This window comes from Chelonoidis abingdonii, chromosome 14, assembly GCF_003597395.2.
Source record: "Chelonoidis abingdonii isolate Lonesome George chromosome 14, CheloAbing_2.0, whole genome shotgun sequence".
NCBI lineage: Eukaryota > Metazoa > Chordata > Testudines > Testudinidae > Chelonoidis > Chelonoidis abingdonii.
In genome coordinates, this window is record NC_133782.1 from 38233943 (window position 1) to 38257813 (window position 23871).

Below are 23871 nucleotides of genomic sequence, written 5' to 3' on the forward strand. Positions count from 1 at the left end.
GACCCCTCGGTTCGTAATGTTTTCAGGGCAAAATGTCTGTTTTGGAGGGAGTAACCCCAGTGGGGACGGGGAGGGAAGAGACGGGGCACAGAGCTGAGGGCATGTCCATGGGCTTTCTGGCCCAAGAGTTGGGAGGTATCATGAGCTGGGTTGCCCAACCATGCAGGAAAGAAGGGTCAGGGTCTCTGGTGATGGAGCTATTTTGGCCTCATTTCAATGGCCTGGAGAGAATAAAGTGGTAGCAGTTAATTATGTCCCCAGGCAAGCTCACTGCCCTGCTGCGCTAGTGCTGTACATACACATTGTGAGAGAAAGGCCCTGTCCCAAAGAGCTTACAGTCTATGTAGACCAGGCAGAGGGGAAACTGAGTCACACACACAGGGGAACTGACTTGCCCAAGGTCTTGCGTGGCAGCAGAGCCAGGTCTAGAAGCCTGGTGTCCTGATTGCCAGCCCAGAGCTCTACTCACTAGACAACACTGCAGGCCCCTTGAGAGAAATTGGGGGGCCGTGGTTCATTATGTTTGCTGGGACTCCACCCTCCCCCATTTTGCCCCAGTTACAGATCTTTTGGGGACCCTCTGAGCTTGGGGCCCTGGTACAATTGCTTCCCCTTTGTCCCCCTCTTGTCAGTCCTACATGGGGCCTGTATCTTACAAACTCTGCCTTTCTCACACCCTTTCCACTCCAATCTCCAAGCCCGGCCCCAGGAAACTGTGTTTACACAATTTCTTTCTTCTTCCCTGCCAGTCTTGCAACATCTGTTGCGTCACCTACACCACTTCCCGACCCGGGAAGGGTGACGCTAGAGACGCCTGCTGGAGCAGCGGCCGTGTCTCTGAACCCTGGTGGGCTTCTGGGTCTTTCTCTCTCCGCAACCCCCGATGTTTCCTGGCAGATCCACGAGTTTCTGGTTGTAAATTCTCCCTGATGTACGGCAGGAGAGCAGGAAAGGAGCATCTTGCCAGTGCTAAGCTGTCTAACGCAGGGACCAGCCAGTCGGGGCAGTGCCTGGCCATTGTCCTATAATCCTTGCCCCCCGACTCCTGTCCTCTCCTTGCTGTCTCCCTCAGGGTCTGAGGCTCGATGGCCAGGATCGTCCCACGGAAAGACGCTCCTGGCACCGGCATCTTCCGGAAGAGACACGGAGACTTTGTAGTCCGCTCTGACCTGGGCTGCTACTTGCGGACAGAGCGTCTGGAGACTGGACGCTGCATCGAGATCCGGGGTCTGCACCCCTCGTGCCAGGGCGGGGATCACTATCTGGGCTCTGAGCGGGACCCCGACATCTACATCATCAAGGGCGACTCCTACCGGGTGGTACAGGACCTGAGCACAGATGAAGGAGCTCGGGTCTACGAGCTGCATCCCAATTGCCGCGGTGGGGATCACTACATGAAACGCGCCGACTTCTTCTTCATCCTTTTCTTTGGCCAGGGGGTTGTGCGTGGTGTGTGCGATTTAAGCACAGACTCCAGGGGTGAAGACATCCCCCTCCATCCCCAGTGCTGCCTGGGGCTATACTATTTTGGCATTGGGAGCTACTGGGCATTGGTCACAGTGGACCAAAGATGGGGAGCTCAGTTCCACCTCTACAAGAGTTTTATCAACGCCAACTTGGCTGCAGTCTACTCCATCCACCCTTACCTGGTGAGTTTCCTTCCTGGGGGGCTGGCCCTGACCAGGGGCCCCTCCTTCAGCGGGTGGGAGTGCATCAAAACTCTCTCCAATGACTCTGACACCCCCATCACCTGGACTCATGTCGTGGCCCGGAAGGTGGGTTTTGCCAAGGAGAAGGTGGCCAGCGTCGGGCGCAACTGGAACATGGGGGCATCCGCTTCACTTGGGGCCGGGGAGCTGACGGCGGCTGTCGTCAAGGCCCAGTTCTCCCTCTCGGCCCAGTACGGCGGGAGCAGTGTCAAGACGGAGAAGGAGGACTGGACTGAAGCCCGGGAGGAAGAGGAGACCTTCCAGGCTACCCTGGAACCCAAACAGAGCCTCTACGTGTGGCAGTACCGCCTCGGCCTGGGCCAGTAGCCCATCTTGTTCTGTCGGGACATCAAGTTCACCAAAGACCCCACCCCGCCTGCCACCATCCTGCTGCCCCAGTTTTAAGACTATCTTGAGGTGGACCAACCAGCGTTGGCCAGGACATTCTTGTGCATCCACGTGGTACATCATCATTCTCTAGCGGTTGTTGGGTCACAGCTAGGCTCAGCTACCCAAGGTGGGTCTTTTAGCTCATGCACTAAGATCACAAGCTTCAATCCCTGATGCTGGTAACTCACCGAGGGGCACAGTGGTTACACGGCTTGAGCTTTTTTGACTTGCTCTTGTGTTAATATCTGGAAATCAGGGATGTGGCTGGAGAGTCCAATGATATTAGCTAGTAATAGGAAGGCTGTTGTGGGGCTGACGAGTCCTGGATTCAGTCCCTGGCTGGGAGCAACTGTCTTCCATGAGTCTTCGGGTGGGTCAAATTAGGAAAACTGACGTATCAAGCGTTTGAAGGGTGAAAGTGATTTAGGCATCTCAGTCCCACTAAAAGCTTCCATGTGACCAAGTCACTGCTAAAAATGGGGTTTGGCCCCTGAATCAATTTGAAAAATTTGACCCTCACTTTGCCCATCTGGACAATGGGGACAGTAGCATTTCTGTACTGCACAGGGCGTAGTGAGAATTGTAGCCACGATTGGGTGCCCATTTTATGCATTTGCCGAGGTGCCTGTTAGAGTTTAAATCTAGCAAAGTAGATTTGCCGGTTGGATACATATATTCCATAGTGAACTGGAATTGAATGAGGATAAAGCCTGGTTTGTTGAGTCCAGGCAGCTTACTTATTCGAATGCTAGGTTCTGCTATTTCCCAAATCAGGGCACTTGCTTATCTTAACCAATCAACACATTTATTAATTCACCAAGGGCCACACAAATCATGGTAAATCCCTAGATTTTGAAATCAAGGTCAGATGCCCAGTATGGACTGAACTCAAAATACACGTGCAGTCAAATGAAACAGACTAGCATTGGGCCCAGCTGTTATAGACTGATCCATAAAATTTCTTTCAACATTTACTTCTAATCATCAGTCACCAGTTTTGTAGTATTTCTGCTATGTTGATCACCCTCCCAGGAGTCCAGCGACTCTTGACTTAAGGGACTTTGAGTCCATGTGATTACCATGGTCCCATCTGGCTTGGAAACCCTGCTGTGGGAAAGCCTTGGCAGGAAAGGGACTGATTTAAGTGATCAAAAGCAATTGCCTGATATTAAGTTTCCCTCTGGCCAACTGACTTGGCTTTAGAAAGGTTTATCCACATACTGGTAAAAATTTAAACTACCAATTTTTGTGTCTGTCACCAGGAAGAGGCTGGGCTCATCAGGGAATTTGCAGGTCCCAGTTTTTAAAGGCCACAACAGACCCAGTCTCTGAAATGAAATCTCATTGTGCCTTCTCAGCCCTGGGAACTCTACAGTAGAGGGCGTCGTCCCACGCGGCTGGTCTGCGTTGGTAGCACTTCTGCAGCTCCCTTTGTGGATTCTTCTGCTGAAGCCCCATCACCTTGGAGGAAGGGCGAGTAGGACAATTGGGGGTGAGCTATCTCTGGGATCCCACAGGGCATCCTCGGTTTTATACATCCTGATTTAAGGGCCATTGGAAACCACTCGGCTTCTGATTTCTACTGGACACTTACTTCATGACCATCAGACTTTGCTTGTTTGCAGTGTAGATAAGAACATAAGAACGGCTATGCTGGGTCAGACCAAAGGTCCATCTAGCCCGTATCCTGTCCGCCAACAGTGGCCAATGCCAGGTGCTTCAGAGGGAATGAACAGAGCAGGGAATGTTTGGTCCCAGGACATGAGAAAGACAAGGCGGGTCAGGTAACGACTTTTATTGGACCAGCGTCTTTTGATGAAAGGACCAAGTTCTACCCCAGCCCTGTGGAGCTCGAAAGCTTCTCTCTCTCATGGACAGAAGCTGGTTCAAAAAAAGGTGTCAGCTCCCCGCCATGTCTCCCCCTCTCTCAGCCTTTAGCTGATCTCCACTGCTGCTTCCATCTACGTCCAGTAGATGGTGACTGTGTCCAACAGACATCTTTGATTCTTTCCTCGGAGGGTTTTTAAGCTGTACTGATTTCAGGGACTGTATTTCTCTTTATTCACCCCAGCTATGAGTTGGGATCCCCCCACCCCAGCTATGAGTTGGGATCCTCCCCAGGCTTTTAAGCACTGTCTGACGCTTCAGATATTTTTGGGGCATGAGCTTTCGTGGGTGAATACCCACTTCATCAGATGCATCTGATGAAGTGGGTATTCACCCATGAAAGTTCATGCTCCAAAATGTCTGTTAGTCTGTAAGGTGCCACAGGATTCTTTGCTGCTTTTACAGATTCAGACTAACACGGCTACCCCTCTGATACTTGTCTGACGCTTCGTTGATTTCAATTCTCTGTCCTTCTCGTGCCCAACGAACCCTCTAACGTCTAGGGTGCAACAGTCCTTCTGAAAGCAAACACAATCCATTATAGTTCCCCTGAACATAGTGGGCTTTTGGCTAGTTCTAATATCTGCTTTTGTGCCCTTAAACCGGCAACATTCACGTGGAGGTGGATGATCTGATGCAGACCAACGCACAGCTCCTAATTGGGGGGTGAAAGATAACGGAGGAGCAAAACAGATTATCCATGGGATATTTTCCCTAGATTCAGCGATCCTGCTCTTCCAGAACAGTCTTCCAACTTTAGCTGAGCCGAGGTGTCACAAGGTTAATGGTAGTTTTCTTGTGGTCGCCAGTTTCCAGCTGGAGTTCAGAAGTAGCCTATTTTGGGGGGATCGGAGGGGAATAGCTTTTATGCCCTTTGAGGAGCGAGAAGAACTAATTATTTTTAGTCACATATTCTAGGCATATTTCTAACGGGATGGTAACCCAAACTGTGAGACTTTCAGATCCTAATGTGGTTCATACAAGTGACTGGCTCAGTACTGGATAACTGGCTTAGCTGAGGTCTGCACTAGCTGATTGAATGGTCCCTTTAAATCCCTGAGTATGAGCAACTCTGTGGACTATTTCCCGCTACCTGAAACCTGCATATGGGCCTTTAACGTCCAGATTCACAGGAGAAATGTCAGCAATTTGTCAGCCGTGAATTAAAATAAACATAAAGGAACTTTGCACATTAATAAAGTGTTGTTTGGTTTTGCCCTCACCCCCTCGTTTATGTTTTTTGTGTGGATTTTTTTTTTTAAAGGTAAGAACTGGAAATGAAAGAGGGTCCCGACTCCTGGTTCTATCCCAAGCTCTGGGAGAGGAGTGGAGTCTAATGGTTAGAGCAGCAGGGTTAGGAGCCAGGACTCCTGGGTTCCATTCCAGCTCTGGGAGGGGAGTGAGATCTAGTGAGTTGTTCCCCAGCTGCCCCACCCCAGAACTGGCTGCATTTCAGTGGGTGGGTGAACACTTCCCTGCAGATAGTCTACAAAGCTTGGCAGTAGAAACGTGTCCATCTCACCGAGGCCCCTTTGGGGCAGTTCACAAAGGGTTAAGAGAGGGCAGGGCTGGGGGAGGGATGAATGGAGGTTTATAGATGGCCCTGCCCCCAGGAAGCTGGAAGCCACTGGCTGTATCAGGTGCGTAGGACAGGTGATTGGGACTCAGGACACAGCTCTGCCACTGAATTGCTATGAGACCTTGGGTAAGACCCTTTGCCTCTCTGCCTCAGTTTCCCCCTCACCCCGTGTCTGTTCAAACTGTGAGCTCTTCGGGGGCAACGACTGTGTCTGTGCAGCACCCGGCACAATGGGGCCCTGATCTCCGCAGAGGGGCTCAGAAAATATGAGTCAGTCACACCTGGTGGGGGGAGGCTGGAGGCCTCAGACTTTCCTCCCATTCATACAAAGAGCCAGCTGCACAAACCCGCGTCCCCGCCCCTGCCTCGCCCTGTGTCACAACCTGGAATTTCCCAGCTGGGCCGGGCAGTGGTGGAAGGGGCCCTCTAGGGGGGTGGGGAGAGCAGTGAAAGCCACAGAGGGTGTATGGGGCCGGATAGACAGAATGGATGGATGGATAGACAGAGGAGTGGATGGATAGATGGGGAGATGGATAGATCCATAAAGCAGGGGTCCCCAACGTCTTGGCCGGTGGTCGAGCATCTGCCGAAATTCGGTGGCATTTCGGCGGCGACACCTCTGGATGATGCCACTTGCTGCCAACAAGCAACGTCATTGAGTTTGGTGGCATTTCGGCAGAAGCTCGATCGCCGCCACCGTTCTTTGTCTGGCGGGCGTCAGATGAAAAGGTTGGGGACCACTGACATAAAGGATGGATGGAAGGATAAAGGAGCATACGGATGGATAGATAGGGGGATGGATGGACAGACAGAAGGGTTGGGGGGTGGATGAACAGGCAGGCAGAGGCACAGCCAGCCATGGGGCTGGTGTGCAAAGGCCAGTGGATGGGGCACGGGGCACCAGGCAGGGTAGAGGCTGGCAGAGGGGGCAACTTGCACCGGGTGGGGGAGGCCAGAGGAGGGGGGGTGCTTGGCACCAGGCAGGGGCCAGCAGGGGGGACGCCTGGCACTGGGGGGGGCAGAGGATGGCGGCGCGGGGGGGGGCGCGGGGGGGGGCTGGCACCAGGCCTGGAAAGATGTCCGGCAAGGTGAGAAGCGCTCTGGCAAACAGGCAAGGGGCAAAGGGAGCCACTCAGAGGATTCAGGGGGTTCTGGGGCAAAAGGAATCTCGGGGGCCTTCATAAAACGTTGCAGTACTATAGATATACTATATTCTCGTGGGGGGCCTGAGACCAATGCCCCACTTGCCCCCCCGGGTGGCCTCTGGGGGGCAGAGGCCAGCCAGGGGGTTGTGCCTGGCCACTGGGCAGGGGAAGAGGGCCGGCATCAGGGCACCTGCAGGGTAGAGCCGAGAGAAGGGGGGCACCTTGGCCCTGGGCAGGGGATGGGAGGCCCGGGGGGTACTCCATGCCATGGCACCAGGATAACAGGGCGGTAGGCCTGCCGGGGGGGGGGGTGTGTCTCTGGCAAAGTGGGGGGGCGACTGAACACCGGGGTTGTGGGCGAGGCGGTGGGGACTCACCTGGCAACAGGAGGACGCTGGCCAGCCATGAAATGGGGATGGGAGGACGGCAGGAGGATGGCTGCACGGGAGGGGTGCCTGACACCGGGCAGGGGCAGAGGCCGGTGGGGGCCTCGCTGGCACAGGGGGGGGGGCCTTGGCACTAGGCGGAGGTGGGGATGGGCTGGTGGAGAGGGGGCCATGGCGAAAGGCAGTAGGCCTGGTGGGTCGCATCGCATGGCTCATGGGGGGCGCCTGGCAACCGGACGTGTGTTGGAGGCTCGGCGGGGGTGTCGCCTCGCACGGGGGGAGCACCTGGCACCCGGACGGGGGCAACAGGCCTGGCGGGTGGGCTCGCCCTGGCATGGGAGGGGGCGCCTGGCATGGGAGGGGTGCCTGGCACAGGCCAAGAGGCAGAGAGGATGGGGGATCCGCCTGGCACCGGGCGGGGGTGGAAAGGCTGAGTGGGGGGGACGCCTGGCACCTAGGGCGTAGGCGGAAGGCAGCTCCGCCTGGCACACGGTTGGCAGCTGCACGGTGAGCGCCCTGGCACACACAGGGCGGGGGCGGGGGCCGGCGGGGGGGCGCCTGGCACGGGGGGGCTCGCTGGCACCGGCCGAGGCAGAGAGGATGGGGGGGCTCGCCTGGCAACGGGAGGAGCCTGGCACGGGACGGGGGCAGCGGGCGCGGGGGGGGGGCCTGGCCACAGGGCGGGGCGGAGCGGCAGACACAAGGGCAGGGGGAAGTGAAACTTGCGCAGCAACCGGAGCCCCCCCGGGCGGCTCGGGGCCCCGCGGGGAGGAGCCGCCGCCGCCGCCAGCGCTTCCGACTCGCTGCGTCGCCCGCAGCCTGGCAGGGGCAGCCCGGACCCCGGGCTATGGTGAGTGGAGCCAGGGCTCGGGGGTCTGTGCGCGGCTCGGGGGGGCTGGGAGTCAGGACGCCTGGGTTCTGGCCCCCCCTCTGGGAGGGAAGTGGCATCTAGGGGGTGCGGGGCTGGCAGTCAGGACTCCTGGGTTCTTTCCCCAGCCTCAGGAGGGGAGAGGATCTAGGGGGCTGGTTTTTAACCTTCCCTGCCCCTCTTTGGTTCTCAAATTATGTTCTCAGCTCCCTTCAGTCGAGGGATATTTTTGTTTGTATATTAGCAATCCCTGAAATGTGTAACGTTAATAACTACATAGGGTTGATGAAAGAAAGTAGTTGTACTTACATGCCTGTGCTGAATTTGTGTTTTCCATGATTTACCTTCTAAAAAAATCTGCCATGTCCTGCCCCGCTGGGGGTGTGCCCCCCAGGTTAAGACCTGCTGGTCTAGGGGACAGAGTGCTGGGAGCCAGGACTCCTGGCTTCTAGCTCTGGTTCACCTGGGGCAAATCCCTTCCTCTGGGGGTGGCTCAGTTTTCCCGTCTGTACAAATGGGGAAAACACAATTCTGACCCTCTTCCTGAGGAGCAGAGTTATACATCTGCTGTAGCTTGTATCCAGATGTAATCAGCTGGGGGTGATGAAGGAACTTCCCTGCTCAAAGTAAGACCCATCCCCAAATCACCCCCTCAAGGATTGAACTCACAACCTTGGGTTTATAGTAGCCTAATGCTCAAACCACTGAGCCATCCATCCCCCTATAAGAGCTAGAGATTACTGGTCACACACCAAAGTTGTAGCGGCTTGATGTGCTCTGGTATCATTTATTATGAGCCATTGTATATTATTTATAATTCACTAGTTACTATTTATAATTGTTATTCTGCATTGTATATTAACTCAAACGTGATTATTCCATTTTATTTAGTCAGATTGGTTATATATTTTTTATAATTCATTAGTTACCATTTATAATTCACCATTATTACGACCTGTATATTTATTGAGACTCTTATAAGGTGTTTATGATGAGCAATTATTTCGGTCATTAATTACTAGTCATTGTTATTATGTATGGTCTATTAATTATTATTGATGATGAATGAGCATAGATTTTATAGGTCATTAATGACCATATATAATACATTGTTATGATTTTATATTAATATGATTATTTTAGATTGATTAGACATTATTTGTAATTCATTGGTATTATGGGCTGTAGATTAATTATTGTGACAATCATTGATTGATTTTGGTTGATTGTAGATTATTTACAGTTGACTAGTTATGATTAGTTATAATATACTATAATTCATCGCTACGTATTGTATGTTAATCATTGTATATTAATGATCAATTATATATAATTTGGAATCCATAATTCAGTATTATCTTGCAGTATTATTAACTTCTAATATCTCATCTATTAATTATTATCCGTTCTTTGTTAGCAGCGCTCAAAGACCCAAGCCAGCACTACAGAAACGTTTGAAACTCAGGTAGGAAGACGTCTGCGCGGTGATTCTGACCCAGGTTAAACCCACACCTTTAGTTGGCTCCCAGAATGGCTGATTTGGGAACCATCTGGAGCATTAAACGAAGATCAGAGCATTTACACTGGAGTCGCTGGGCTGGATTAAAGCTTGATCCCGATGTAGCTTGTGTCCAGATGTAATCCGCTAGGGGGAGGGGGCGGGGGGATATTTACCAATATCCCAGTGCAATCTCTGGTGTGGATGCGCTTATACCAGTAGAAATGTGCTTCCACCAAAGTTTATTCCCCTTCCTGTCTGGGAATAGTTGGTTTGCTGCTCGGGTCGGGCATTCAGACTACGCAGGTGGCAGATCAGCGGGTGCACATCTTCGTGGCGGAGATAGCCCGGGGGTCGGCACTTGCCTCAGCCCAGCGCATTGTGGGAGCCAGAGTCTATGTCCCTGCGACTTCTGGGGGCATTTCCCGTGATCCTTTGTGCTGCAAGGGCATTGTAGGAGCCCTTTTGGGGAGTTATGGGAAGGCACTGCAAGACTAGGGGGTAGCCTGCGTTGCCAATGCAAAATCTAAGCCCCCCTCCCCACCCGCCAGCCAGGTCACCTCACCTGCGTCTCCCCAATCGCCTGCCCGCCCAGCACCCGCATTGCCCACCACCCTCACCCTCGTGAATTAACGATGCCCAATAATTAACCCCTCCCCCCGTGGCTGTCCAGGCAGGTGGAGGTGGGCACCCTGGCGCCAGGTGGTGCCATGGAGACGGGGGCGCTGGATGAGTTTGCAGTCCCCGAGGAGGCCCGGGCAGCCGTCATGGAGCAGCGGCCCCGCATCGAGCGGCTCTTCGGCGTGGGGCTCAACGTGCTGGGGGTGCTGGGCGCCGGGCAGGGCCCTTCCCGCGCCCCAATGAGCGCCGGGCAGATCTGGCTGCAGCTGCAGGGCCCTCAGCAGGACCTGCAGAGAGCAAAGGTAATGGGGGGGCTGCTGGGTTCTCCCCGAAAACCCCCATCTCTCCCCATGTCCCCATCCCCCGACATACCTCCATCTCCCCCCAGCCGTCATCCCCCACACTCTCGTCCCCCATCCCCCGATCCATCCCCCCAACCCCTGACACAGCCGTCCCCATACACATCCCCATCTCCCCCCATGCCTGCCACCTCCACACTCCCATTCCCCGACACTCCATCCATCCCCCCAACCCCTGACACACCTATCTCCCCCCACGCCCGCCACCCCCACATTCCTGTCTTCCATCCCCCAACAAACACACCTGTCCCCATACATATCCCCATCTCCCCTGTGACACTCCTTTACCCCATCCCCCAACACTCCATCCATCCCCTCAACCCCTGACAGCCCCCATCCCCTCAAACCCCCATCCCCGACACCTCCCCATCCCCATACACATCCGTATCTCCCCCCATGCCTGCCATCCCCATACTCCCGTCCCCCAACTCCCCATCCCCCCCATCTCTTCCCTTGTCTGCCATTCCCACAATCCCGTCTCCCATCCCGATACACACCCTGTCCCCCACCCCCAATCCTCCCCCCTCACACCTCCTATCACCTCACACACTCCTGAGCTCCCATCCCAACCTCTGACACACACCCCATCACCTGACACCTCCCCATTCCCTCACACTCCCATCCCCTGACATTTTCCTACCCCCGCAGACCTCCATCCATCTCCCCAACACCCCCCTCACCCCCACGCTCCTGTCCCACATCCCCCGAAACACCTATCCATCCCCTGACACCCCCATTCATTTCCCCAACCCCAGACATACATCCCCATCCCCATAAACACACACCCATCCTCAGACACTTCTCCATTCCCCCAACACACACACCCATCCTCCCACATCCTCATTAACTCATGCCTTTCATCCCCCCTTTAATTATCTGTCACCATACACACACCTCTAGCTAGACATGTATTCTTTGATCCCCCATACACCTCCTTCCTTCCATCCATCCATCCATCCACCCCTTCATCCATCTATCCATCCACTCACCCTTCGACACATCCTGTCCATCCATCCATCCACGGCCCTTCACCCTGTCCATCCATCCACAGCCCTCTGCCCATCCATTCACCCACCCTATCCATCCATCCACCCTTCCACACACCCAGTCCATCCATCTGTCTGTCCAGCCAAAACTCCTCTCCACCATTTCTAAGCTCTTTGTAAAATGGGCAACCTTTTCCAGCTTTTGTGCAGAAACATAAATCCACCCTCAGACTGTACAGCAGCAATGGTGAGTGTGCGCATAACCGTAACACACTTGCCCTGCGTGTGCATGTGTCCCAGCCCCGCCTGTGTAAATATAGCAAGTGTGGATACTGACAACCATGGTCGTTGATACCGATCACAAACCAGCAGAGGTGCAGAGCACAGCACGATGTGTGTGTGTGTGTGTGGGGGGGGGGGGGGATGTATCACAACCGTGAGTGTGAGATAACACTAAAAGGGTCTAATACACACACAGCCCCCAACTCCCTTGTGTGTTTATCTATCACAACCCTGCATGCGGGTGTGTCACAATTACAAAGGGATGCGGTCCCTAAGGAATTTAACACCCCCCTCCCCAGGGTGTGTGTGTGTGTCCCAACACCTTGTGAGTAGGTTTCACACCATCTTGTCTGTGACACTTCCGGGAGTAGCTCCGCCAACATCCCGTGTGCAGTTCAACCTCATGACTCTGCTTCTCTTTGTGTTTACATTTGGTAGTTAACTCATATCGCCTAAACCTCCCCACACCTGTCTCCGCCCTGGGTGAATTTCGATATACCCTGTGACCTAGATTGTCGCTCACTCCCCGGGTTCTGCACCAGTTGTTCTAACATTGAGTCTCTGCATCTTCACACTATTCCTTGCCTATGAAATCGATTGATGAATTTTTAACCGGTATTTATGCAGCCTGGACCCCACCACAGTCACTGGGGCCAGATCCCAGCTGGGGTCAATGGACCATAGCTCCATTGGAGTCAGTGGGCCAGATCCCAGCTGGTATCAATGGGCCGTAGCTCCACTGGAGTCAACTGGGCCAGATCCCAGCTGAGGTCAATGGGCCGTAGCTCCACTGGAGTCAATGGGACCAGATCCCAGCTGGGGTCAATGGGACCAGATCCCAGCTAAAGTCAATGGGCTGTAGCTCCATTGGACTGAATGAGTCATACCCCCAGCTGGGGTCAATGGGCTGTAGCTCCATTGGAGTCAATGGGGCCAGATCCCAGCTGCAGTCAATGGGTTGTAGCTCCATTGGAGTCAATGGGGCCAGATCCCCAGCTGGGGTCAATGGGCCGTAGCTCCACTGGAGTCAGTGGGGCCAGATCCCAGTTGGAGTCAATGGCCCGTAGCTCCATTGGACTGAATGAGTCATACCCCAGCTGGGGTCAATGGGCTATAGCTCCATTGGAGTCAATGGGGCCAGATCCCCAGCTGGGGTCAATGGGCCGTAGCTCCACTGGAGTCAACTGGGCCAGATCCCAGCTGGAGTCAATGGGGCGTAGCTCCATTGGAGTCAATGGGGCCAGATCCCCAGCTGGGGTCAATGGGCCGTAGCTCCACTGGAGTCAGTGGGGCCAGATCCCAGCTGGAGTCAATGGCCCGTAGCTCCATTGGACTGAATGAGTCATACCCCAGGGGTGGTCAATGGGCTGTAGCTCCACTGCAGTCAATGGGGGCAGATCCCAGCTGGTGATCAATCAGCCATCGCTCCTTTGAAGTTGATGAGAACAGCTCCCCAGTCCAGTGACACTGATTCACAGCCCGTTGAGGATTTGGCCCTGTGTTTATATGCCTTTGTCCTTCAACAGTTCACGAGCATGGTACCAACCTCAGAGCAAACTTAGGAACCAGGCACAGAGCCCAAACTGGCTGGGAGTTCTGTGCTGAGATGTCATTAATTGATTCTCAAGTGTGAACTCCTCAGGCACTATCATAGCCTTAGCATGGAGTCCCAGACAGTCCCCCTTGGGTACCCCAATCTATCTCAACACCAGGGGAGCCTACCGTTGTGCCAGATGGTCCCTCATCCCAAGAATCGCAGCAATATTCAGCTTGCTCCCCGCCACAAAGAACCGGTCGCTTACCTAGCTCAGTCACACCTTAGACCTGATGCCGAAGACAGTCCTGTAATAGGCTATATCCAGTTCTATTACACAGGAAAAGGAAACGAGGGTAAAGCGGGTAACACATACACACCAATGAGTTCCAAGCTGAGGTATAAAAAAGAATAGACATTTCTATAATACGTCAGCTGTATATGTCCTCCAGGGCTAGCCCAGGCCAAGCACTGGAGATCTTTTGCTTGTGCTTAGTCCTCACCCCACCATGTCTAAGCAGCATAAAGACACAGCTCCTCCTCATTAGGGCTTTTTCCTTCTTTCCCTCTCTTCTGCTCTGAGCTAGAAACTCAGGAGGCACCGGCTTGCTCCATAGGGGTGGGGGAAGGGAGCAAAGGACAAAGTCTCGCGGCCTCTTTAATATCCCGTGATTGTCCGGCGTTGCTGGGACAGGAGGTTGCTATTGGTGCCCAGCATTTCATGTCTTGCCCTTGCCCTCCTGCATTTGACACCCGTTCACGTCCCTGTCCTGGTGATTCACAGGGCAGATATGACCTCCCGAGCAGGGATACCAGCGAGATTAACGCAGGTTTCACCAAGTAGGGTTGCCAGTTTGGGTTGGACGTTTTCCTGAAGGTTTCATCACATCACATAATATTTCATCAAAGAGTAATCTTTAATTCCTGGGAACTCCAGGACAATCCTGGAGGGCTGGCAAACTTATCACCAACACTAACACATAGGGGAGCCAGATGAGTGCCCACCCCGTTTGTCAGTGTTCAGTTGAGGCCTGGGGCACTTGGCACGAGCTGGCACCTGGTCTGCCAGTATCACTCCCTCTGGTTTATTCTGGGAGAGGCCCTACACGGAGCTGACCTGCCTTAATGCTCCAGCACCCTAGGAAGTGACTGGATTTCAGGACACGCCCCTGGCTGATTTTGCTTTCGATTCCACCCCAAGCAGCAGGGAATTTTTCTTCTGCTGTGGGCGTGAAACCAACGGGGGAAATTGCAACCAAAATAACCATCTCCTCTCCCCCCCCCGCCCAGTCACGCCCACGCGCTGATCAGCTTTGCACACAGTGGTTTAGGAAGTACATGCAACTGCGGAAGCCCAGGGCTGGGCTAGCAGGGGGCTGCGAGTCAGGTGTGAGGGGCACCTGCAGAGCTTGGGGTGTGGGCTGGGACAGCAGGGGGCTGTGGTCGGGATTGAGGGGCATCATCGCACACCTTTTGTAGCCTTTATTAATTCTGATAAGGGCAACTAATGGGGTGTGTGGAGATAGATAGATAGAGGGGGTGGTTGGGGATAGATAGATTAGATAGATAGAGGAGGTGGATGAGAATAGATAGGTAGGTAGGTAGATAGATAGAGGGGGTGCTTGGGGATAGATAGATAGAGGGGTGGATGGGAAAAGATAGATTAGATAGAGGGGGTGGATGGGGATAGATAGATAGATAGATAGATAGATAGGGAGTGCATGGATTAGGGTGACCAGATGTCCCGATTTTATAGGGACAGTCCCGATTTTTGGGTCTTTTTCTTATATAGGCTCCTATTACCCCCTACCCCATCCCGATTTTTCACATTTGCTGTCTGGTCACCCTAGCATGGGGCAAGGATGGATAGATGGTAGAGATTTGTACGGATACAGTGATAGAGAGCGAGTGGCGGTTTGTATGAGGATAGGTAGATACATGTGATCATATAATTAAAACCTGTGTGGTGATGTATGCGTGGGAGAAGGCAGAGTTAAGATTACCCAGACATCTGCAATTCTGGCATTTCCTAAATTTTGAGTGCTGGGTTTGCATCTTAAAAAAAATTCATTTAAATGCACATTTTGTTTGTATACAAACATATAATTATGTATCAGGGCTCCATTGTTCTGGATGCTGCACAGACCCCGAACAAGATCAGGGCCTTATTGTGCCAGGCGCTGCACAGACCCTGACTGAGATCAGGGCCCTGTTGTGCAAGGCGTTGCACAGACTGTTTTTGCCTCAAAGAAAGCTCCAGACCAGCGCTGAGCAGTACAGGGCTCATGACACACAGTGAGAAGTTCTGATTCCAGCCAGAAGAGGGCACATTCTTGGCAGCCGGTGTCCTAACCCTGTCCCTGTGTTGTGTCCTCCAGGAGTACATCAAGGGGCTCTGCAGCCCGGAGTTGAGCCAGGAAGTCTGCTACCCTAAGGACATGCAGTGCGTCTTCGTGGGAGCTCAAGGTCTCTTCCTGGACTGTCTCACTAAGGGGACCTCTGCCAACCTGGTCCTGCTCAGCCCGGGCTCCCTGCTGATCTCAGGCCTAGCCGAGGCCTTTGTAATGGCCCAGAGCCGCATCCAGGAGTTCGTGGAGAAGTACCAGAAGACGCCCCGGCTACTGGAGGAGCAGGAGGCCCTGGTGAAGAAGGCCTTCCGGGAGCTGGTGGAGTCCCATGACGACAAGCATGCCATAGACCTTCTTATCCTGCCCACCCCGCTCAAGGAGGAGCTGCTCAGCCTAGTGCGGGACATCCAGCAAGAAGTTGGGGATTGGGCACCGAGGAATGTACTATGTGTGCCACCGGTCATCAGTCAAGACCAGTCGCTCTGGTGGGAAGCCAAAGCGACAGGCGGGGCTAGGTCTCAGGGATGGCCCCAGGACTTCTTTGACCTCAGTAGACCTCCAGATCAGACCAGGCATCAGGACTCCAGGTCTGGCAACCCAGGCATTTCTCAGGATCAGGCAAAGCTGGAGGAGGAGGCCTTCGAGGGGCCAGTGCTTTACAAACGGTCGTCGAAGCCCATCCCAGGTTTGGACGCCAGCCAGCAGGCTCAAGACTTGATGTTCCCTGCCACCCAGGACAGGGTGAGAGAAGAGGAGGAAAGGGGGCCGGAGGAGAGCAGCCAGGAGGAGGAGGAGGAACTGTCGGCTGGGGCCCTCTCATCATCGTGGACAGAGAAGGAGTTCAAGATGAGGCTGAACTTCTTCAAGACTATGGGCTACGAGGAGCAGGTGGTGAAGAAGGTGCTGCTGGAATGTGGGGTGCAGGAAGCTCCCTCAAAAATCTTGGATAGGGTCCAGATGGAGCAGGCCTCCTTCTCCCAGCAGGAGCATGGCCCTGCACCCTTCCAGGAGTCCGGGGCAAAGGAGATGTCTTCTCCTCCTCCTCCTCCGCCACCAGAGACGACCCAAGATGAAAACGAATACCTGCTGGAGGTCATCAAGTCAGCAGCAGCCAACTGTGGCCACTCGCCCAGCGAGATCCCCGCTGAGATCTGGACAGGGGTCCCCTTGGCCGGCCTGCTGAGAAGGCTCAATGAGAAAGCCAGCCACCAAGAGGAGGCCAGGGTTGAAACTAGGCTGGAGCACAGAGGCAGCCGCAGAGATGGAGAGCTGGGCCTCTCGAATGGCAGGAAGTCTCCCCAGGGTCAACATCACTGCGAACCAGGGAGGAAAGGCGGGTCTCCTATCCACAGGGGAGTCCGTGGCCCACCTCCCCTCCCAGAAGGCTGTGATTTCCCCATGGATGTGACCCCCGTAGCTTGCCCTGCATGGGCTTCCGAGGAGAGTCAGCCAGCTGAGGATGTGTACCCAGTGCCAGTGGGCCCAGTGCCGACGGTGACCGGAGCCCAGCGGTTCAAGGAAGCCATCCAGACACCCTTCAAGCTCATCTTGGCCAACACACCAGGGAAAAAGAACCTAAGGAGGGTCATTATCGATGGCAGCAATGTAGCCATGGTGTAAGTAGCCTGTGTTGCTGCGTCTTGCTATGAGACCTAGGGCATGGTGGGTGGTGAGCTCAGTGAAGAAACCAGGATGCTTGGTCAGCTGAATACCTGTTAATCCCATTGATTTAGGTCTTGCAACTTGCCCGCAGGTCTCAGTACACCTCAACTAGACCTCAAGACAGTAACTTTTTTTTTTGTAGGCCTCAAGACCACAGTGGGCCCCAGCATTTTATGGTTGACTTGTCCATAGACCTCAGGACCAGAGTAGGCCTGGAGAATCTAGGCTTGATGTGCCTTTAGGACTCAATATGCCTTAAGAGCAGCGAAGCCCTTAAGACTGTAGGCTTGATTTTCCTGTAGGCCTCAAGACCCAAACAGGCCCCAAGACTCTAGGCTTCACTTTCCTACAGGCCTCAAGATCAGATCAGGCCCTAAATCTCTATGTTTGATCTGCGCCATAGGTCCCAAGAACAGACTAAGACCCTAGACTTGGCATTCCTGTAGGCCTCAAGACTCTAGGCTTGACTTGACCATAGACCTCAAAATCAACCTAGGCTGCAGGTTTCTATGTTGGATTTTCCTGCCCTTAAGACCAATCTAGGCCCCAAGACCATAGGCTTGACTTGTCTGTAGGCCTCAGGGCCTAGTTTGCTCTTGAGGTCACCACAGGAATGTCGAGCTTAGAGTCCTGAGGGATAGTTTAGTTTTGAGGCTTATGCACAATCCAGTCTTAGGTTCTGGAGCCTGGTCTAATCTTGGAGCCTATGGGAATGTCAGGCCTTTGATGTTGAGGCTTCATCTGGATTTGAGGTCTCCTAAGGCCCTATGCTTGACTAGTCAGTAGGCATCATTTGACTTCAAGACCAAACCAGCCCCAATTCCTCTCTCGCACCTGGCGGACAGCTCAGAACTCTAGGGTTGCCCTATTGCATTGGCCCGTCTTCCCCTATATGCCCAACCCTGTGCCAGGGGAACCAGTGCTGGTGCCTCTGTGCCTCAACATCACCTTCTGTCCCTCCTGTAGGCACGGCTTACACCAGTTCTTCTCCTGCCGGGGCATTGCTCTGGCTGTGCAGTATTTCTGGGACCGTGGGCACCGGGAGGTGACGGTCTTCGTGCCACAGTGGCGGATGGAGAAAGTTGCCAGGGTGGAAGGTAAGAAAGGAGGTGGGGTGATGATGGACCGTTAAGGCCCTGTGTGACATTGCCTGGGCCTGCCCCCCAGGGCCCTTCACTAACCCACCAGGCTGGTCCCCTAGGGTCCCTTGCTACCCTGCCATGAGCTTCCGCCCCCTGACCCCTTGTTACCCCACACCACCCTGCTCTCTAGGGCTTGATACTAATCCACACAGACCCACCTCCTAAAGCCTCGCCCTGCCCCCCAGCCTCACCCCATTTCCCCTCCTCTCCCAGAGAGACATTTCCTGACCCAGCTGCAGGACCTGAGCCTGCTGTCTCTGACGCCCTCACGTCAAGTGGCCGGGAAGCGCATCACATCCTATGATGACAGGTAAACCTGGGGCTCCCTCCCTACCCCCCTCCCAATTAGGGGAGCCCCCCACACTCTACACTGCCCCTGCAGGAGGGGCCACCGATGTGGTGCTGTCTGAGCCCAGCTGGCAGAGAGATGTGGGGCCAGGCTCGGAGGTGCACCCCCACTGGGCTTTCCAAGCTGCGAGTTGCTACTACACCCGTCTGGTCACATGAGGAACGAAGGGGTGGCTGTGAACAGAAAGTCCCTGCGGCTGCAGCTGGGGATTAATTGAAAGCTGAGCTCCAGAGGTGGGGATGCAATAGAAAAAGAAACAACCTCCCCACAGTGCTGTGGTGCCCCTCAATCCTTACCCACAGACCCCTGCTATCCCAGCTCTGGCCTCTGCCCCCCAGGTCTGTGGTGCCTCTCACTTGAGACCTGCCACCCACTTAGAGCAGGCAGACGGGCACCCCCTTATGCCCACACTGCTTCCCTATAGGGGACTATGGTTCCACTCATGTTGTGCTGCTGCCACCTTGTGGTCAGTGTCGGGTACAGCTGGCATGTGGGATCCTGCTCTTAGCCTTGTCCTGGAGCCCAGAGCAGGGCCTGGGGTGCTGGGGTCTCACTCTGCCCCATTTGGGTTAGGTTCATGCTCAGGCTGGCAGAGGAGACCAACGGGGTCATCGTCACCAATGACCAGCTCCGGGACCTCATGCAGGAATCCAAGAAATGGACCAGAATCATCAAAGAGAGGTGAGGGGGCCAGGGAATGGGACTTGGAGGCTTTCCCCTCTAAGGGGGGCTGGTTCCACCCAGCCCCTGGGCGGGGACTGGCTGGCTCCTGGGGTGGGGAATGGGGCACAGGGTCCTTTCCCTTCTAGGGGGCATGGGTCTGATCCAGGCCCAGGATGGGGGAACTGGCAGGCTCAGGGTGGGAATGGGATCTTGGGCCTTTCCCCTACAGGGGGAGGCACAAGCTTCAACCTGGCCCCAGGGCAGGAAACCAGCTGGCTCAAGGGGACAGAGAAGGGAACATGGGGGTGCCAGGTCTGATCCCAAATGGGATTCTGAACGTCTTCCTCACTCTCAGGTTGCTGCAGTTCACCTTTGTGGGGAACATCTTCATGGTTCCAGACGACCCGCTGGGCCGAGAGGGTCCCACCTTGGATGAATTCCTGCAGAAACCCCTCAGGTACCTAGTCATGTGGGGAGCCACCTCTCCCGGCCAAACCTCCTTCAGCTGGGGGGGTCTGATCGGCAGAAATGCCCCATGTGCCAAAATCCCTTTAAGGAGATGCTGATTCCTCCCCTTGAAGGCTGGCATTTTTGACTGCCAAATGCCTGTCTGCCCCTGCTGGTCAGACTTGGGAACTGCATGCCTGTCCCACTGGCAACCATCTGGGGATCGGGGGGGGCTGGGAGCTGATGCTAACTTTGCCTCAATGATCCTCACAGCAGGCCAAAGCCTCCCACTTGTCATTCCTTTGCGGGGCGTGGGGGTCCCTTTCCCGCCCCCAGCCGGCCAGCCTCCCAGACGGAGGTGCTGCAGCTGCGGGACAGAAAGCCCCCCGGGGAGCGGCGGCGGAGGAGACAGCTGCAGGAGGAAAAGGGAGAGGAGGAGGAGGTGGTACGGAGGCCGTGGGAGACTGAGCGGCTGAGGCAGGAGCTCCTGACAATCTTCATGGGTCAGGACCAGAAGGTGGACTTCGTCCTGCACAGAGAGCCCTGTAGCCGGGACCTGAACAAGCTCTCTGAAAACCTTCTGAGCCTCAACTTCTGAGATGCCCACATCAGCCACTGTTGACCCCCTGAGGTCTACCCTCATTCTCCCACCAGCAGGGATCACACCCACCAAAATCCTAGCTGAACTTCATTACCAGGAGTAAGCTATTACCCTTCCACCTGGACCAGCTCTTTACGAAACAACCTTCCATGGAGCATCATGAACAAGGTCTGAACCAATGACCTTCAGGACCAAAATCATGGACTTTGCCCCACATAACTCCATTGGCTGGTAGTAGCAGGAAGCTATTATCCTCTCATGTGGACAAGCCCCTAACCAAGTCACCAAGAGGGCTTGAACCCACAGCTGTCAGTGCTAATAATCATTGACCACAGCCAACTGAGCTGCAGGAGTAAGCCCATTAGCTGGTAGAAGTAGCAGGTTGTTATCCTGTGTGAACCAGAGTGTTATATAACAGCTGGGTCACCAGCCGGGATTGAAGCCACAACGTTAAGTGCCAACATTACAGACAGAGCTGAAGGTGTAACTATCATTGTCTGGTAGCAGTAGTAGATAGTTATCCTGTTCTGTGGACCACACATGCTGCAGGAGGGTTGCTCGCCACGTCTCTCTCCACTCATCCCTCTGAGGTTGCACCTGGCATCTGATCCAGGTACCCCCCAGTTAGCACTTCGCCAAACGCTGAAGGACCATTTATAGCTCATCTAGGGTGCCTTCCCAGAGCGACATCCAGCAGCCCTTCTCTGGCCTGGGGAAAGAGATTGCTGCAGCCGTGGGAGAACCCACCCGAACTTGCCTCATCACCCATAATGGAGAAGGGACAGATCATGGCGTATTTATTTTGGAAAACTGACCACTATACCTGGAAGCTACAACCGAAGCCACCCATGGGAGAAGCGTTGGCTGATCCTTCTCCAAGCCAACCATTTGTGGTGGCAGTGGCAGCTTGAGGTTTACGAGACAACCTGGCTATGTCCTTCAGACCTAGCCAAGCTGGAGACTCAGAGCCTGGCAGACAGAATGCTAGTGGGTACGGTCTTCTTCATCCTTTGTTGCAATTGATGGACGAGGGGGAAGAGGGAGTTGACGAGGAAAGAAAGATTGGAGGAGCCCAAGGTTGAGTCCATACTTCTCCTCCTCTTACCTTGGCCTCTGCCCCCTCAGACCCAGTGAAACTGTCACATCCCCACCCAGAGTCCGTTCCACTGCGCCAGCCCAAGGAGATCTACAAGGCTCCTTGCAGCCATCGTAGGATGCTGGCAATCATGTCCTCCTGCCGCTGCATGTAGATTTCCTGTTCCAGGGACGAGTAGGAAGTCCATAACTTCGGGCTTCCCCTCTGGTCTGTGCTGTAAGCCCACGATACATGGATGCTTCTCCAAGTCCATGCCCTACGCCCTAGATCTACCTCTGCCTGGCTCCAGTGTCAATGAAGCAGAATCTGTTCCAACTCCGAGCGAGCAACGGGTGCATTGTGGACCTTAAAGCATGCGTCACTACGGCCTGAGCTCAAAGACGTCCTGGCTGTAGGGGGCTCAACATCTCCTTGCTAGAGCTTCTCTCCAAGCTTTGGCCACCATGCTTCCTCCTTGCTAGCCTGTCTCCTTCTGACCTTGGTCAGCTCGAGTCTTCTTCTCTCTGTCTCCTACCTCTTGCCCTCAGCCAGGCCAAAAATCCCACTCAGGAGAGAGTCTCCTTCTTTGCTCTATCCATCTTTCCTGGAGTTCCAGCTCCTTCAACATCCTATCTATGTTCTCCCTAAAAAGTCCTGCAAGATCTCATCCCCCGCCAGCCACACTCTCCCTAAGCCTCACCCCATCTCAGCTCCATGCTTGGAGATGATCTGACCCACTTGGCACATCTTTCGTCTTCCTGCAATCCTTTGGCGTTCTTCTAGCCATGTCTCCTGCATTCCCATCCCCTAAGCCTTGTGTTCTCCACCTTTCTTATCTTGTCTCTATCTCACCAAAGCTGAGGGCTCGGCGGGTCATTACCCAGTCTTATCGACCTTTATACATTCAGCAGCTATTTATATAAATGTGTTTTTTTGATAATAACGATGATAAATAAATGGCGGGGCTCCGTGTGATAAAACTGCATTTTCGTCACCCCAAAATTCAGAGACTCCGAGAGGTCGTGAGATACAATTCAGGGTAATCACTGCTCATTGCTCCCCTCCCAGAGCTGGGGATAGAACCCAGGAGACCTGACTCCTAATCCAGCACCGCAAATGTCAGACCACCCACATGTCCTGGATACTTCTATTTCAGCGTAAACCTGGAGCAACACCACTGCAGTCAATGGGTAATTCCAGATGGATGCTGCGGGGAGGGGGAGCTGAGATCTGAATCTAGCCCTGATCCCAATGCAGTCAGGAGTGATTCTGGATTGACCCAGGGTGAGCTGAAATAACACCAGGATGGGGAACCTAGGGGGTCTGTTTGAGCCCCTCCCCTCCTCAGGAGACATGGGAGGGCACCAGCTCCCAGGACAAACCTAGTACCCTAGACGCAGACAGGATATTCTCTGTGTCCCCGGACAGAGCCAGAGAGCAAGGGTTCCCCATGCCCCCCTTGGCACATGGTTCCCACCCCACCCCCTCCTGATGAGCCCTGTTTAGATGGGATGGAGATGCCTGAACACAGGGTGGAGGGTAAGGAAGCTAAATGGCCGGGTGATGGGATGGATGGAGGGGTGAGAATGGAGATGGAGGGGGAGAGAGGCAAATTACTTGTGTTGGGGTAGCTCAGTGAGGGGAAAGCAGTGGACCTGTTATTCCTTGACTTTAGCTAAGCTTTTGATGTGGACTCCCACGTATTCTTGCCAGCAAGTTAAAGAAGTATGGGCTGGATGAATGGACTATAAGGTGGATAGAAAGCTGGCTAGATTGTTGGTCTCAACGGGTAGTGATCAATGAATGGCTCCATGTCTAGCTGGCAGCCGGTATCAAGTGGAGTGCCCCAAGGGTCAGTCCTGGGGGTTCTGTTCAATATCTTCATTAATGATCTGGAGGATGGTGTGGACTGCACCCTCAGCAAGTTTGCAGATGACACTAAACTGGGAGGAGTGGTAGATACTCTGGAGGGTAGGGATAGGATACAGAAGGACCTAGACAAATTAGAGGATTGGACCAAAAGAAACCTGATGAGGTTAACAAGGACAAGTGCAGAGTCCTGCACTTAGACGGAAGAAGCCAAATCACTGCTACAGACTATGGACTGAAGTGGCTAGGCAGCAGTTTCTGCAGAAAAGGATCTAGGGGTTACAGTGGATGAGAAGCTGGATATTGAGTCAAAGTGGCCTTGTGCAAGGAAGGCTAACGGCATTTTGGGCTGTAGTTAGGAGCATGCCAGCAGATCAGAGGAATATTAAATGTCCCTTGATTGATTGGTGCAGGCCTCATCTGGAGTACTGTGCTCAGGTTTGGGCCCCACACTAAAGAAGGATGTGGACA

At 54.1% G+C, this 23871-nt stretch overlaps 1 protein-coding gene and 1 long non-coding RNA gene across 5 annotated transcripts in view; both read left to right on the forward strand.

The window, feature by feature from the left end:
* Nucleotides 1-23871, forward strand: part of LOC142047743 (uncharacterized) — a 119093-nt gene that overhangs the window by 82357 nt on the left and 12865 nt on the right. The window lies entirely within an intron of this gene.
* Nucleotides 7775-22511, forward strand: KHNYN (KH and NYN domain containing). Of its 4 annotated transcripts, none has more exons than XM_032774859.2 (9): nt 7775-7946; nt 9385-9429; nt 10136-10385; nt 15623-17208; nt 18221-18351; nt 18610-18706; nt 19319-19426; nt 19764-19865; nt 20129-22511. In XM_032774859.2, exons 3-9 carry the CDS (start codon nt 10173-10175, stop codon nt 20451-20453), a joined length of 2562 nt encoding a protein of 853 aa, XP_032630750.1. In that variant the 5' UTR covers nt 7775-7946; nt 9385-9429; nt 10136-10172; the 3' UTR covers nt 20454-22511. The 4 variants fall into 4 exon arrangements, with proteins under 4 accessions (XP_032630750.1, XP_032630749.1, XP_032630747.1 ...); XM_032774858.2 differs by having other exon boundaries at nt 7788-7946; nt 9382-9429; XM_032774856.2 differs by having other exon boundaries at nt 7798-7946; nt 9382-9429; nt 10140-10385.